The 14,705-nt window shown below is 35.3% G+C and overlaps 1 protein-coding gene across 1 annotated transcript in view; it reads left to right on the top strand.

Annotated features, from left to right (window-relative positions):
• The window catches only part of c5 (complement component 5), a 109,809-nt gene that overhangs the window by 56,833 nt on the left and 38,271 nt on the right, over positions 1–14,705 (top strand). Inside the window, exons 19-29 of the mRNA XM_073052670.1 lie at positions 876–958; positions 1,057–1,196; positions 2,323–2,553; positions 7,180–7,240; positions 7,333–7,422; positions 7,673–7,885; positions 8,991–9,069; positions 10,562–10,721; positions 10,822–10,917; positions 12,087–12,258; positions 14,444–14,643. Of these exons, the coding sequence (XP_072908771.1) occupies positions 876–958; positions 1,057–1,196; positions 2,323–2,553; positions 7,180–7,240; positions 7,333–7,422; positions 7,673–7,885; positions 8,991–9,069; positions 10,562–10,721; positions 10,822–10,917; positions 12,087–12,258; positions 14,444–14,643 (1,525 nt within the window). The remainder of the gene's footprint in view (positions 1–875; positions 959–1,056; positions 1,197–2,322; positions 2,554–7,179; positions 7,241–7,332; positions 7,423–7,672; positions 7,886–8,990; positions 9,070–10,561; positions 10,722–10,821; positions 10,918–12,086; positions 12,259–14,443; positions 14,644–14,705) is intronic.

The raw sequence follows: 14,705 nt of genomic DNA, 5'->3' as shown, positions 1-14,705 counted from the left end.
ATCTTGTGGCTTTTTTAATGTTCTGTTGAATCCCAGAGGGTTTAGCTATTGAGTGGCTATTTTCTAATGGCTGGGTTCAGAGCATCAGGTAAAATACTTGTCAAAGAAAAATGCAGTTAAACAATCATCTGGAGAGTTTTACAACTTTGAACTAGTACCAACAATCTGTAAAGTCTTGAAGTAGATGAAGCAGGCAGTTTTCATTCCAATTATGTAAAATTTAGATGGTTGGTAACAACATACTGTATGCAAAAAAAAAGAAGAAAAGATCTAGTGTTTTCTCGGTGTATGGGACGAATAAACTCTTTGTTTTGAAATGTTGGTAATAATCGATACCTGTACCCAGCTGGAAGCCCAAGAAGAGTTTACTTGTCATACTGTATGTACTTACAATCTCAATTCTTTTACCACAGGTATCCATAGTAAGTACTAAACTTGATGAAATGAAAATTAATTCAACATTTGATTAACAACATTCATTTAAAAGAAATTTTATTTATTTCTTTAATCCCTTTTTGTTCACTAATTTGTTAAGAAGATGTAATGGTCAAATATAAAGTAAATATAAGAAAAACAGCAGAAACTTCAAAATAATATTCTACAGATTTGCTTGGTATTCTTCAAATAATCCATCTGTATTCACAAATAAAACATTTGTTCTCTATCTATCTATCTATCTATCTACCCCCATTAGTGGTTGTCTTTTAATTTGCTTCTCAATATTCTAGATTTTAGATGATTACACAATAAGCTAGATTGATAAATTAATAAATTTATAAATTAATATATGTTGTTTCCATATATAGTGAATATACAATTCAGGCTTTATAAATACTGTACATTGATACTGCTTTTTATGTTCTAAATATGTTTAGTTCAGGTACTAAGCAGTTGATCAAAAATTTGCCCGATTCACTGACTACTTGGGAAGTGCAAGGAGTTGGAATGTCTAAGGCTGGTAGGTTAACAACTGGACAATTTTAGAGGTTGCCAATATTAAATATCATATTCAATTTAACCAAAATTCTTGATTCTTATCTTTTATCTTTTATGCAGGTGTATGTGTTGCTGAACCAATAAAGATGACAGTTTATCAAGATGTGATTCTAAAAGCAAAAATACCTTATTCTGTTGTGCGAGGGGAACAAGTTCAACTACGAGCCTCTGTGTATAATTATAAGGCAGAGAGCATATTGGTACATCTTAAATATTCATTATTTTTTCATGACTTCTTTATTAGGAAAATGCATTACAGTACTATGCTATTGACTATATGCTGAGAGGAGTCTGACAGCACAGGCTTAGTCCCTCCCTTACTTTGCTTAAGTAAATTAATTTTTCATCCAAGTTTTCATTTAAAGTTCAAGATGAAAACAAAGATCTTAGTAACTTAATAACAGTGCTAGGTAAATGGATCACCCAGCCAGGGCTGGTGGTGGATGCAGATACAATATAATATTCAACAGGTTTTTAGCTAGATGAATGAACATGCAGGGAGTGGAGGGATATGAATTGTGTTCAGGCAGAAGGAATTAGATAATTCAGCATCATGCTTGGTACAGATGTCATGGTTCTCTATTCTGTGCTGTATTTTTTCTATGTTCTAATATAAAGTTGCATAAATATGCCTTAAAGAATGTGGCATTGGTTGTTCATATAACCAAAATAAAACAGTCCTATGGAGTTCAAAATTTAGCTTGACTAAAATCAATGTAATTTTGTGCATGTCTTTATATTGGAAGCAACTTAGAGAAGGTTTGCCAGACTGAAAACTGGATGGTATGGTTTACTTATGAGAAAATATTGGTTAGCCTTGCTTATATGGAAATTTGATTAAAACATTTGAGGTACCGAAGAGAGTTAATATACTGGATATAGGGAGGGCATTTCCTATGACTGAAGTAAGAAAACTATGATTACTGTTTAAAAATAAGGTGAGGTGGATTTTTTTCCTCACAGGTGATTGTAAATCTTTGGAACCTTTCCAAAAAGTAAAAACAAAAGTCTTTATATATTTTTAAGGGAAAGGTGGATAGATTATTGATAGGCAAATAGTTGAAAGATTACTTAATCTTAGCTGAAAGATTAGTAAGCTATAATATGGAGTTGAGGTTACAGTCAAATCAGCTACGATCATATTGAATAAAGAGTCATGGACTACCCCTGTACCTAATTAAAGTGGTATGTATTTGTACCTACATTGCACACAATACACATTATGGAAGTTGAAGTCGGAACTTTGCCTTATAGGTGAGAATGATACCAGTTAAGTGCATGAGTATTCCTCTCTCCAGCAATTAATTAACACTGTTTTGTTTAAAGGTTTGTGTACAAATGAGTACAGAAGAGGGAACGTGTTTATTCAAAGGCTCTCATACAAGTGCTGAAGGAAAACAGAAAACTGCTTGCCAAAGGAAAACCTTGGAAGGTTTCTCAGCACTCCCATTCACATTCACTATACTGCCCCTGAAAATAGGTGTCCACAGCATAAATTTCACACTGAATACTGAATATACTGTAAATGAAGTTACAGTGCTTAAGTTGCGCGTGGTGGTATGTAATTACTTTTCAATTTATCATCTTCTTTCTAAAAAAAGAAATTAACATAAAAGGACAAATTTAAATTGTGAATCCTATTTGATGACATTACACAAATGGAAAATAAAGACTAACAATGTTCATATTTGTCGTAGTAAATCTAAAGTGATACAAATGAAGGTTCATTAGGTTTATTTCAAGAGTCACTAAGCTGTGCAGAACAGACCACCAAAATGATTTCTGCTAAGACAACAATAGGAATACAAATTACTGTATGAATAGATTGAAATTTTGATCATTAACTGTACTGTAAATAAGTATGTGGGGAATTCTGTGAAGCCAGTTGTATACATTGTAAAACATAAGACACAGGAGCTGTACAGTAAATGGACTGAATAGTACCATTAGATTGAAAAGAATTTCCAAGCATGTCACAGACTGGAATTAAAGTAACTGGTGGTGTGAAACAGCTGAGAGCAATTTCAAAGTTTCTGCAGAAATTAAATTTTATAAAAATGGAAGTTATTAGGAAAATGGATGTAATGAACAGATTGAGGAATGAATCACAGTATTAAAAGAGGAGTAAAGACTTAAAGAGATTTAAAAACTACTGTTTTCAGGCGATATTGGGCAAAACTTCAATCACACAACTCTTAAAAGAACTGGGGTACTTGTTGAAAATTGACTTAACCAAGGATGGAATAGTTATGTAATTATTCCACCCTTAATTATTAATATAATAATCATAATTTTTAACTTTACTGGTTCCATCCTTGGTTAAGTCAATTTTCAACAAGCATCCCAGTTCATTTAAGAGTTGTGTGATTGAATTTCTGCCAAATATCTCCTGAAAACAGTAGTTTTAAAATCCCTTTGAGTTTTTATAGTTTTTACTATTCTAGTTTTATCTGATACCATCCTGTTTAAAGGGCCAACTGTCAAACTGCATTTTTGCCTTCTCTGATTTTCTACAGCTTTCAGTACAGCATATTGCAGCATGGATAGAGCAATGAATGATTAGCAGGAGGCAAAGAGTGGGAATAAAGGGAGCCTTTTCTGATTGGCTGCAGGTGATTAGTGGTGTTCCATAGGGATCTGGGTTGGGATCACTTTTAATGTTATATTTCAGTGGTTCAGATGACAGAATTGATGGCTTTGTGGTGAAGTTTACGGACAATGCAAAGATAGGTGGAGGGATAGATAGTGTTGAGGAAGCAGGAAAGTTATAGAAGGACTTTGACAGATTAGGAGTATGGACAAAGAAGTGGCAGATGGAATAGAGTCAGGAAGTGTATGGTTATGCATTTTGTAGAAGAAATAAAAGAGTAGACTTTTTTAAATGGAGAGAAAATTCAAAAATCTGAGATGCAAAGGGAATTGGGAGTCCTTGTGTAGGATTCCCTAAAGGTTAATTTGCAGGTTGACTTGGTGGTGAGGAAGGCAAATGCAATGTTAGCATTCATTTTGAAAGGACTTGAATTTAACAGCAAGTATGTAATGTTGAAGTGTTATATGACACTGTTAAGGCCTCCCTTGGAGAATTGTGAGCAGCTTTGGGCCCCTTATCTAAGAAAGGATGTGCTGACATTGGAGAGGGTTCAGACAATGTTCATGAGTATGATTCCGGAAATGAAATACGAGGACCAGTTGATGGTGTCACGTACCCCGTGACCGGGTTTAAGAACCAGCAGAAATGGAAAACCTTCTGGAGTCTTGTATTGCTATAAACTAATAGTGTTAATTAGTAACTGAGCAATACTGTAATATAAATGCAAATATAATGAACAGGTTAGCAATGATATATAGATATATATGTGTGGAAATAAAACCAAAACTAGGCTCTTTCAAACCTAGGGGTAAGTAGGTACAGTATTACGATGTGATGAAGAGAGTTCAGTTCAGTTCGAGGTAGTTAGTTGAGTAACGTTGGGGAGAGAGAGAGAGGTGAGAGGTGATGCTGTTGATCTTCCTGTGGTCTTCCAAAGTCCTGTTGTGGTTACCGACTATGACCATGATACGTATGACCGTTCTTCAGTGGCGGAATTATCACCCAGGCAAGGATGGACATACAAATAATTCCCCATCAGTCGCACCTTTTCACACTGTGAGCCACTGATCGATTTCCCCGAATTGATCCTCCAAAACCTCCCACCTTCCTGTGGGTGTAACAAAGCTCGTTCAGTGTCTGAACTGTGTGTCTCATGGTGTGTCTCTCTGTGTAACAGCGGACCTGGCTTTTATCTTTCCATGTTGGACACCAGCTGTCCATCAACCTGCTCTGTCCTGCTCTCTCTGCAGGAACTTCAACAAGCAGGCAAGTGACCTCAGGGAAAAGGTAAACAAGCTGGCAGAGAAACCATAACATCAATCTTTCGAGCAGTTTCTGTCTCCCTCTCTCTTAACAGCAGCACAGTTCATAGGGTCTATTCTGGACCCCGTTTCAAACTAGGTTTTCCCCTGACAATGGCTCTGGGCCCTTATTCACTGGAATTCAGAAGAATGAGGGGGATCTCACTGAAACCTATTGAATGTTGAAAAGCCTAGATAGAGTGGATATGGAGAGGATGTTTCCTCTGGAGGGGAAGTCTAGGACCAGAGGGGACAGCCTCAGAATAGATGGATGAACATTTAGAATGGAGGTAAAGAGGAATTTCTTTAGCCAGAGAGAAGTTCTGTGGAATTCGTTCCCACAGGAGGCTATGAAGACCAAGTCATGGACATATTTAAGGCAGAGGTAGATAGATTCTTGGTTATTCAGGGCATGAAAGGATAGGAGGGGAATGCAGGAGATTGGGGCTAAGAGGGTAATGTATCTGCTATAATGAAATGGTGAGCAGGCTTTGATTGGCCAAATGGCCTAATTCTACTCCTGTATCTTATGGTCTTATTAAGACTGTATGTTCCTTATTACTTTGTCTGTGGTGCTAGTTACACCATTCACCGTTGGCTCCCTTGCTGTAGGTTCTTTCCGGCCTTCAATCGCTTTCCTCTAGCATTTCTCATAGTTGGCTGCTTGCAGATGCATTCAGGAATCTTCCAAACCCTGTTCTTAAAGATCAAAGACTTCATCTACCTTCTGTTCATACCAGAGGTGGAGTGGGCACAGGCAATTGCCAGGATTGCTCATTTTTCCAACATAGGTTTCGGAACGACATGAATACAGTCTCCTCGGCAAAATTTTTGTCCAGATTGCCTGGCAATAGCCATGAAGGGCTACTTAATTAGAACTTGCTGGGCTGAATTCTAATAACTGTGAAGATTAACAATACACCAAAAAATGATGGCTGAAATTCATAATATCAATTTCAGTGCATCATTATTCAAAGAAAACTGACAATACTGTTCTGCGAATCATTTTGTTGAAAGCTTTGTCCTTTATGTGATTTTCACATAAAGCATCAGAGTAGTTCGTAATACTATTAAATAACAATGAAACAGGGTGAAGTACTTTCTTGCCGCAGATGTCAATCGAGATTGGCAGGAATTATGGCATTAGTGGAAAAGGATTTTATAAAGGATTTGTTGTGAGTGACTAAATATTGAATGTATAGGAGCTTATGCAAAGTGGTTCTTGGAGGACAGGGCTTGAAATTGGTCATATTTGAAAATTCTAAAGTTCAAAAAACATGGGTGCAAAATTAAATGGCATTAAGGATTGACGATGAGATAAGCATTCCGTGATTTTGGAGCCCAAGTCAGTGAAAGAATCTGAATTCTCAACTCAGGGGTGAGTTGCCAATGGTGCTATCTCATTAAATCAATAAATTCAGTCTGTATTGATTTTTGAAGCTCAGATCTTTGCTGCATCACGCCATTAATTTAATTATTTAACTTCTTGAGGCATTGTGGAACTATTGTAAAAGATTTTAAAGTGTCTAAGTTCATGAGTGCATTTCAGAAAACCTATAGGCCAGGCGTACCCAACCTGGGGTCCATGGACCCTTGGTTACTGGTAGAGGTCCATGGCATAAAAAATGGTTGGGAAGTCCTGCTACAGATTAATGGGTTAATCATTTTCATAAAGTTATTAGTTGTAGTTGCACACTGGCACAGACTGTCACTATGCCAAACTGACTATTACTTGTAATTAGTTTGATGAGATTTACAAATGTCAATATAGGAATTCATGTTAATACAATAAAGTTGGAAAAAGTAGGCTTGAAAACAGGGTCAGATATACATTTACATATCATAGTGCATTGTCCTTGTTTTATACCTAGACATATCTCTGTCTGATAACACTGAATATTGATAGGTTTAATTTAAGTATATACATTGTTGAAGTTAGCTCCCATGTATTAGCTGTTGATTATTGGTAAATCATTGGTCCTTGCATTTATCACAGTTTAACATATTGGCACTTAGCCTCCATTATCACTACCCCAGAACAAAAAAGTGAATCCAAAAAGAAATAAAAATTCTTTAATGTAAATATTGCTATTAAAGTTACACCTTATAATTAAAATGATGTTAATGCCTTGAATTGAACTGATAGATTCATTTTGAATCTCTCAGTGAAGCAGTGTCTCCTCTTCACAGTTACCCTTGGTTACTAAGTAAATGCCAGATATTCTTTATTAACAGGCATTATTTTGTATTTTGGTGTTGATGTTCATTGTTAATTTCTGATTTATTCTGCAGCCCGAAGGAATTAAGAAAGAGAAGAACTATGCCTACATATTGGATCCAGTCAATGTCTTGGGTCTGTTTTTATTGTTTCCAACTTAACATTTAATATAATGTATCGTTTTAAGAGCTATTCTGACTAATGTTTATATTTTCATTTTCTTTTAGGCACTTTAGTGAGAAGGGTTGAAATTCCATTAAGAATACCATTAAATATTCTCCCAAATACAATGCCACAAAATGTGCTAACAGTGCAAGGTATTATCATGGCTCTTTGATTAGTCAAGGAATTGTAAAATAAAGTTTTCTATTAAATATATTGAAATATGTGGTGACTTATATCCCAACAAAAATGTGAATTAGTTTGTGTATAAGCCTTGATCTGAGCAAAAAGGTGTGTATATCTAAATTTCCCTTTCAGGTGCTTTCTATCTTGTTAATTTCTGGCAATTTGTTTAATACAGTAGATGTCAGTAATGCTGAACTGTGCTTTGCTGAAATTTTACAGGTGACATCATTGGTGAAGCAATGTCAATAGCTTTAGATCCTAAGGGTGTTCACAAACTAATCGATCTACCCTATGGCTCTGCTGAATCAGAAGTACTTAATGTTGCCCCAGTCTACTTCATTTATAACTACCTGGAGAAGACCAATAATTGGAATGTGATGGGATCAAACTACAGGATGACGCAGCTGAAAATGAAGAAAAAAATGAGAGAGGGTGTGTACTATTTTCATACACAACTTTTTCAGATAAGGAACATATTCAGTTTTTCCCTGTGACTCAATAGGTAAAAACTGGATGTTATATTATTGAAAAACAACAGAACAGAGAGTTCTGTTTGATTGTCTACTAATATTGAACTTCAGAATAATACAGATTGTGTGATAAGTGGAATCCCCCAGCACTCTGTTTTGAGTTCCTAACTATTCCTTCATTTCCTTCCTCATCTTGAAGACAGCAATGTAATTAATTTGAAAATGATACAAAGATGTACATAAACATAGAAAAATACAGCAAGAATAAACTCTGTCCCCTTTTTCCTGTGCCCACCATTCAGCATTTTTCTAGTGATATAGGAGGCCTTCAAGTCTATATGAACTCATAGAACAATCCTTTTATCGACCTATAATCTATTCTCTGCCTGTCAGTTCCCTTTCCTCTATGATTCTCCTACCAATGATCTACTGTGTATAAACTATTGTAACTAATGGGATGTGGGAGGCAACTGGAAAATCTAGGGAAAGTCTATATAGTCACTGGGAAAATATAGAAATGCCACACAGAGAGTTCAGGTGGTCAAGTTCAATCCTGAGTCACTGGAGCTGCTAGGCAACAGCACTACGTGGGAGGGGGGAGCAAAACAGGAAATAAACTAGGAATAGGTTGGTAATAATTTTCTGAAATCTCATAAAGAAAAGTGGAGAAATAAACTATGTGTAGGAAATATGCCAAGGCAAATAATGTGTAAGGCTAATTAATTATGAGGATTTAAAAAATAACCTTGTTCCTGTTTATGACTTAAATTTGGTTTTATGTTGATAAAAAGGAACTGATGTTATCCTTGCAAAGAAGCAATCTGCAGTTAATCATAAGATTATTGTAAATCACTCTATATAAAGGTGTGGTGGAGGAGGATTTAATGGTCCAACAAAGGGAGACTCCATTGCTTTTGATATGGTAAAATTGCTAAATCGCACATACTGATTACAAGTTAATTAAGGAAATGTATGCAGCCCTCATATATAATCAAATATATTTATTTGTCATACATTCTTTCTTTTATTTGATATCAATCTGTGTATTTCTTTTTGATTGTGTAAAGGTATTACAAATATCATGTCTTTCTACATCAAAAATGTTCACTCATATAGCATGTGGAAGGGTCGAGAGTCCAGCACATGGTAAGTTCTACTGAGTAAAATTCCTGTTTTCCATATGGCGTTTGGATTATCTTAGTTGCAAAATAGTATCTTAAATAACCATTTAAAGCATATCTGAACTAGATTAAAATTAAAAATGTTAATTAAATGTGGTAGTTTAGAATCTTATTGATCAAAGGTATTTTCACTTCCAACTTTAAATTATTCTGCCAAATCAAAACAAAATCCCACATTTTTAGAATTTGCCTTCCTGCTGTCAATTTGGTTTAATCCTGAGAGTATTTTAAATAAATAGCATTCAATACATTTTCCTGAAATAAATCTGGTTTTTAAAGCTAAGTGGATGAAATGTATTCAGTCGAAATTAACAAATTGATGATTTTAGAAATAACACAATTAAAACAAAAATGAAGTCCATTTTAGTACAAAGTGATCTAAGTGGTTATAGTATTGTAGTGATTATAGCTGTGCCAGTTAGTTCAAGACACAAATGGTTGAAGGGAAGTAGCTGTCCTTAAACCTGGTGGTGTGGGACTTCAGGTTTCTTTATCTTCTATAATGGTAGCTATGTGAAGATGGCATAGTGTAGATGATGGGAATCTTTGATGATGGTTGTTTCTTTTAGATTAGGTACCTCCTGTGGACACCGCCAATGGTGGGGAGAGATGTGCCTTTTGCATACTGAGTGGAGTTCACTGTATTCTGTGGCTTCTTATGTTTTTGTTGTGCATTCAAGTAGCCTTACCAGAGCATGATGAAACCAGTCAGGATACTTTCAACAATACATCTGCAGAAGATTGTTGGAGTGTTTATTAACAAGCTGAACCTCCTTAACCTCCTAAGAAAGTAAAGACCATAAGACATAGGAGAAGAATGAGACCATTCAGCCCATCAAGTCTGCTCTGCCATTCTATCATGGCTGATTCATTATTCCTTTCAACCGCATTCTCCTGCTATCTTCCCGTAAAGATGCTGGCATTTTCATTGTGGCTGCATCTGATATGTTAAAACCCAAGAACTTAAAGCAGAGTGTATCCTTGTATACTTAAAGTATGTGTCTGTTAAGTCCACATTTCTGTATGTTTGGAGCCTGGTTTCCAGTCATCTTGGATCTCATTGCCTTCAGACCAGGCTCTGTACTATGTCATCTAATGTGCAATGACCACCTCACATTAAACACCTTCTGCTCCTTTGGAATGAAGTCATTGTCAATCTTGAGGAACTGCCTAAAACAGAGTAGCTTTCTGCTATATCATTATATCCCTTTACAATTTAAGACATCACAGTATTGCAAATACAAATATTCTGACTGGTAGCTTGTAACCTATTTTTAATGGAAAACTTTAAATTTACTAAGACTGCAATTTATGTAAGCTTATAAATTTCTGTTCATACTTATAGATAAGATATACTCACTGTTATCATAGTAGTGTTATTTTTTCATGGCTCTGTATGCCATTAAGTTCAGTCAAATTTTGTATTAATCAAAATAGCTTGTTTCTTTATTTCCCAGGTTAACAGCTTTTGTATTAAGGGTGTTGGCACAAGTCAGTGAATACCTTTCACTGGATAAACAATTAATATGTAAAACAGTATTTTGGCTCACCTATAACTGCCAAAACTCTGATGGATCCTTCAGAGATAATTACAGTTATATTCCAATACAATTACAGGTTAGTGCAGAACTGAGTTTGAGTTTGAATGTGAAATCTCAATCATGATCCACAGAAGATATTTACAGTGGTAATTTTATACCCAATATGTTTATTACAGGGTTCATTGAAGGAAAAATCTTTGGATAAAACAATGTTTCTCACTGCATTTACCAATATTGCCATTCAAAAAGCATTTCCCTTCTGTAGTACTGAAGTAAGTGAAAATAAAACCATGCACAAGTAGTACTGTAAGAAAACTATCACCTACTTCAAGCAGAATTTTATTTAAATCTTAGGTTCTGCTAAAATGTTAAGATGTTATTTTTATATATATATATATATATATATATATATATCAGAAAGGAACTTGGTGAAATATAATTTCGATGCAATAATATAAAGATATACATTTATTCATTAATGAAATATTGATCTTGTAGATGTGTCAATTGTACTGCTTGGCAAGTTGTTCAGTTATAACAAGGTGCAGGCTTTATTTTAATACATGAACAAATAACTACTTACACTGTGGAAGTACGCTGGAGATCACAGCAGGTCAGGTGGTATCTGGAGAGAGAAATTGGAATCTGAATCAGGTTTAATATCACTGGGACATTTTGTGAAATTTGTTGTTATGTGGCAGCTGTACACTGAAATACATAATAATAAAAACTAAATTACAGTAAGTTTTAATATATATTTAAAAAGTTTAATTATTTAAGTAGTGCAAAAAGAGAAGAAAAAAGTAGTGAAATAGTGTCATGGGTTCAATGTCCATTCAGAAATCTGATAGTGAAGGGGAAGAAGCTGTTCCTGAATCATTGAGTGTGTGTCTTCAGGCTCTGTACCTCCTACATGATGGTAGCAATGAGAAGAGGACATGTCCTGGGTGATGGGGGTCCTAATGATGCTTGCTGCCTTTTTGAGGCATCACTTCTTGAAGATGTCTTGAATGCTGGAGATGCTGTTGCCTATGATGGAGCTGACTGAGTTAACAACTTTCTGCAGCTTATTTCGAAGCCCCCACCCTCCCATAGCAGACAGTGATGCAACCAGTTAGAATGCGTTTCACAGTACATCTTTAGAAGTTTGCAGGTGTTTTTGGTGAGATACCAAATCTCCTCAAACTCCTAATGAAATATAGCCACTGTCTTTCTTTGTAATTGCATCATATTTTGTTTTCATTATGGCTTTGTTTTATTAGTGGATTGAGTCACCAGCAAATACAGCAGAATGGAAAACTTTATAAAAGTAAATGAGTCATTGCACACTGAGCTGGGTGGGTCAAGATAAGAGGGAAATAAAAATTATGAGCCAATTGTCCAGTTTTCCTCCTTGACTTTTCTAAAATGTTCTCAAATTATTTTAACTGATTCATTTTAGGGAGTTAATAGAGCCATACTTAAAGCCAATGAATACTTATCAAACAATCTGGAGAATGTGAAGAGTACACTTGTATTGGCTATAACTGCATACGCACTGGCATTGAAAGACCATCGATCCCGCTCTTCTTATCGAGCCTTGGAAAAACTGAAATTTGAAGCTTTTGTAATAGGTAATCATAAATATTACATATATAGTATTATATATTAAAATAATTTAATGAACCCTATTATTTATGCCAATATTTAAATAAGTACAAACACAAAACAGAGGGTAAATTGAAAGCAAAACACAAAATGCTGGAGGAACTCAGCAGGCCAGGCAGCATCTATGGAAAAGAGTAAACATCTATAGTAAATTGAAAGTATTGTTTCACAGGATCAGTACCAGTTTTACCAGTGTTAACCACTTCCATTAAAATTTTAAGTGTAGTAATCAGAAGTACTATTTCTAAATTTGTTGATGGTACTAAATTGGAAATATAAATAGTAAAGAAAATTGTAGTAAATACAAGAACTTTCAGAAAGGAATTGCAAATTAAAGTTCAATACATTTAAGTGAGAATTTTGGTTGGAAGGAAGGAAGCCATATTTTAAGCCATGTATAAAAGGAGTCTCAAGTAAGTGGATGAGCAGGAAGATCTTTGTGTACAGACATACAAGACACTAAAATAGAAACACTGGACTCTCCTACACAGTGGAAGGCACAATTTTTGCAGAAATGAAGGAGAAACAAAGATCTAGTGAAAGCAAGGAAATTCAGATCTTTAATATCACTCATTGTAATGTATTGAAAAAATCCAAGGATGCTAAAGATGGTTACCAACACACTCATGATGGCCTTCCAAAATGCCATAGATTCTGATATAATCCAGCAAATGTAACAGCTACTTTTAAGTGCAGCTGGCAAACTATGTTTGCTGTTTACTGTTTTTGTGCTTTGTGTCTATATGACATACAATAGGCCCTTCAATTTACTGAGTCTGTGTCAACCATCAATCACTCATTTACATCAATGCTATATAAATTCAATTTTCCATTCTCTCCATATCCCCATTAACTCTTCCCAGATTCTATCACTGACCTGCATACTTAGAGCAATCTTCTAACACTGGGGTATTGGAGGAAATGGAAGCAACTTGAAAACAGCCAGGTGGTTGCTGGAGAACTTGTAACTTCCATACAAATAGTCTCAGTTATCATACTGTGAAGCAATGATAATATTAGCCATGCCTTTTTACCACTGTGATAATTTGATGATTTTTCAACATTTCTATGTTCATACCTCGTGCTTCAATCCGAACTGACATTTAAATAGAACCTATCTGGCAATGCCCTTTTGATATTTCAAGTGTTTTTGTACTCCTTTTTAAATAGCATGAAAGGGGAACTATATATATTGCATAAAAGTACTGCGTAAAACTTGATTTTGGAGTATAACAATTCATGTCTATGTTTCAAGGATTCTTTTTGAAATTACTATACTTAACCTTTTACAGTAGCTGATAGATAGATAGATAGATACTTTATTCATCCCCATGGGGAAATTCAACTTTTTTCCAATGTCCCATACACTTGTTGTAGCAAAACTAATTACATACAATACTTAACTCAGTAAAAAAATATGATATGCATCTAAATCACTATCTCAAAAAGCATTAATAATAGCTTTTAAAAAGTTCTTAAGTCCTGGCGGTTGAATTGTAAAGCCTAATGGCATTGGGGAGTATTGACCTCTTCATCCTGTCTGAGGAGCATTGCATCGATAGTAACCTGTCGCTGAAACTGCTTCTCTGTCTCTGGATGGTGCTATGTAGAGGATGTTCAGAGTTATCCATAATTGACCGTAGCCTACTCAGCGCCCTTCGCTCAGCTACCGATGTTAAACTCTCCAGTACTTTGCCCACGACAGAGCCCGCCTTCCTTACCAGCTTATTAAGACGTGAGGCGTCCCTCTTCTTAATGCTTCCTCCCCAACACGCCACCACAAAGAAGAGGGCGCTCTCCACAACTGATCTATAGAACATCTTCAGCATCTCACTACAGACATTGAATGACGCCAACCTTCTTAGGAAGTACAGTACAGTACTGGGAGACAGTAGTGCTAATACTGGACACCAGTCACATTTCTCTCTGTGAAGAGTATAAAGCAAATCCTCTATACTCATTGTATATATGAGATTTCACAAATACAAAATGTGAAATATAATGAAATGAAACATGCCCAAAAAAATTCTTAATGCATTGCAAAGTGTGAAGATTCCATTAACTTTTATAAGGTGAAAATGCAAAACTGAATAATTCCAAGTGTTTTCTTAAGAAAAGTGCAACTTATGCTTCATATTTACAAATCTACAGGTCATCCCCCTGTACGTCGTTATTGGAAAGACACTCCAAAACTTGGGACTTCGACCAATGAAGTAACTGCACAAGTAGTACAAACAACATCATATGCTCTTCTGACTGTGTTGCTTTCCACTGATAAAAGTTATGGAAACCCCATTGTTAAATGGCTTACTGAACAACAGCGTTATGGTGGTGGATTCCTTTCAACACAAGTAAATACAACAGTTACTATAAAGTCATTAGCAGTCAAACCATAAAAATTATGTATAACATT

This window comes from Hemitrygon akajei, chromosome 7 (assembly GCF_048418815.1).
Source record: "Hemitrygon akajei chromosome 7, sHemAka1.3, whole genome shotgun sequence".
NCBI lineage: Eukaryota > Metazoa > Chordata > Chondrichthyes > Myliobatiformes > Dasyatidae > Hemitrygon > Hemitrygon akajei.
Note: the sequence above shows the minus strand (reverse complement) of the source record. Positions and strands in the feature narration are given on the sequence as shown.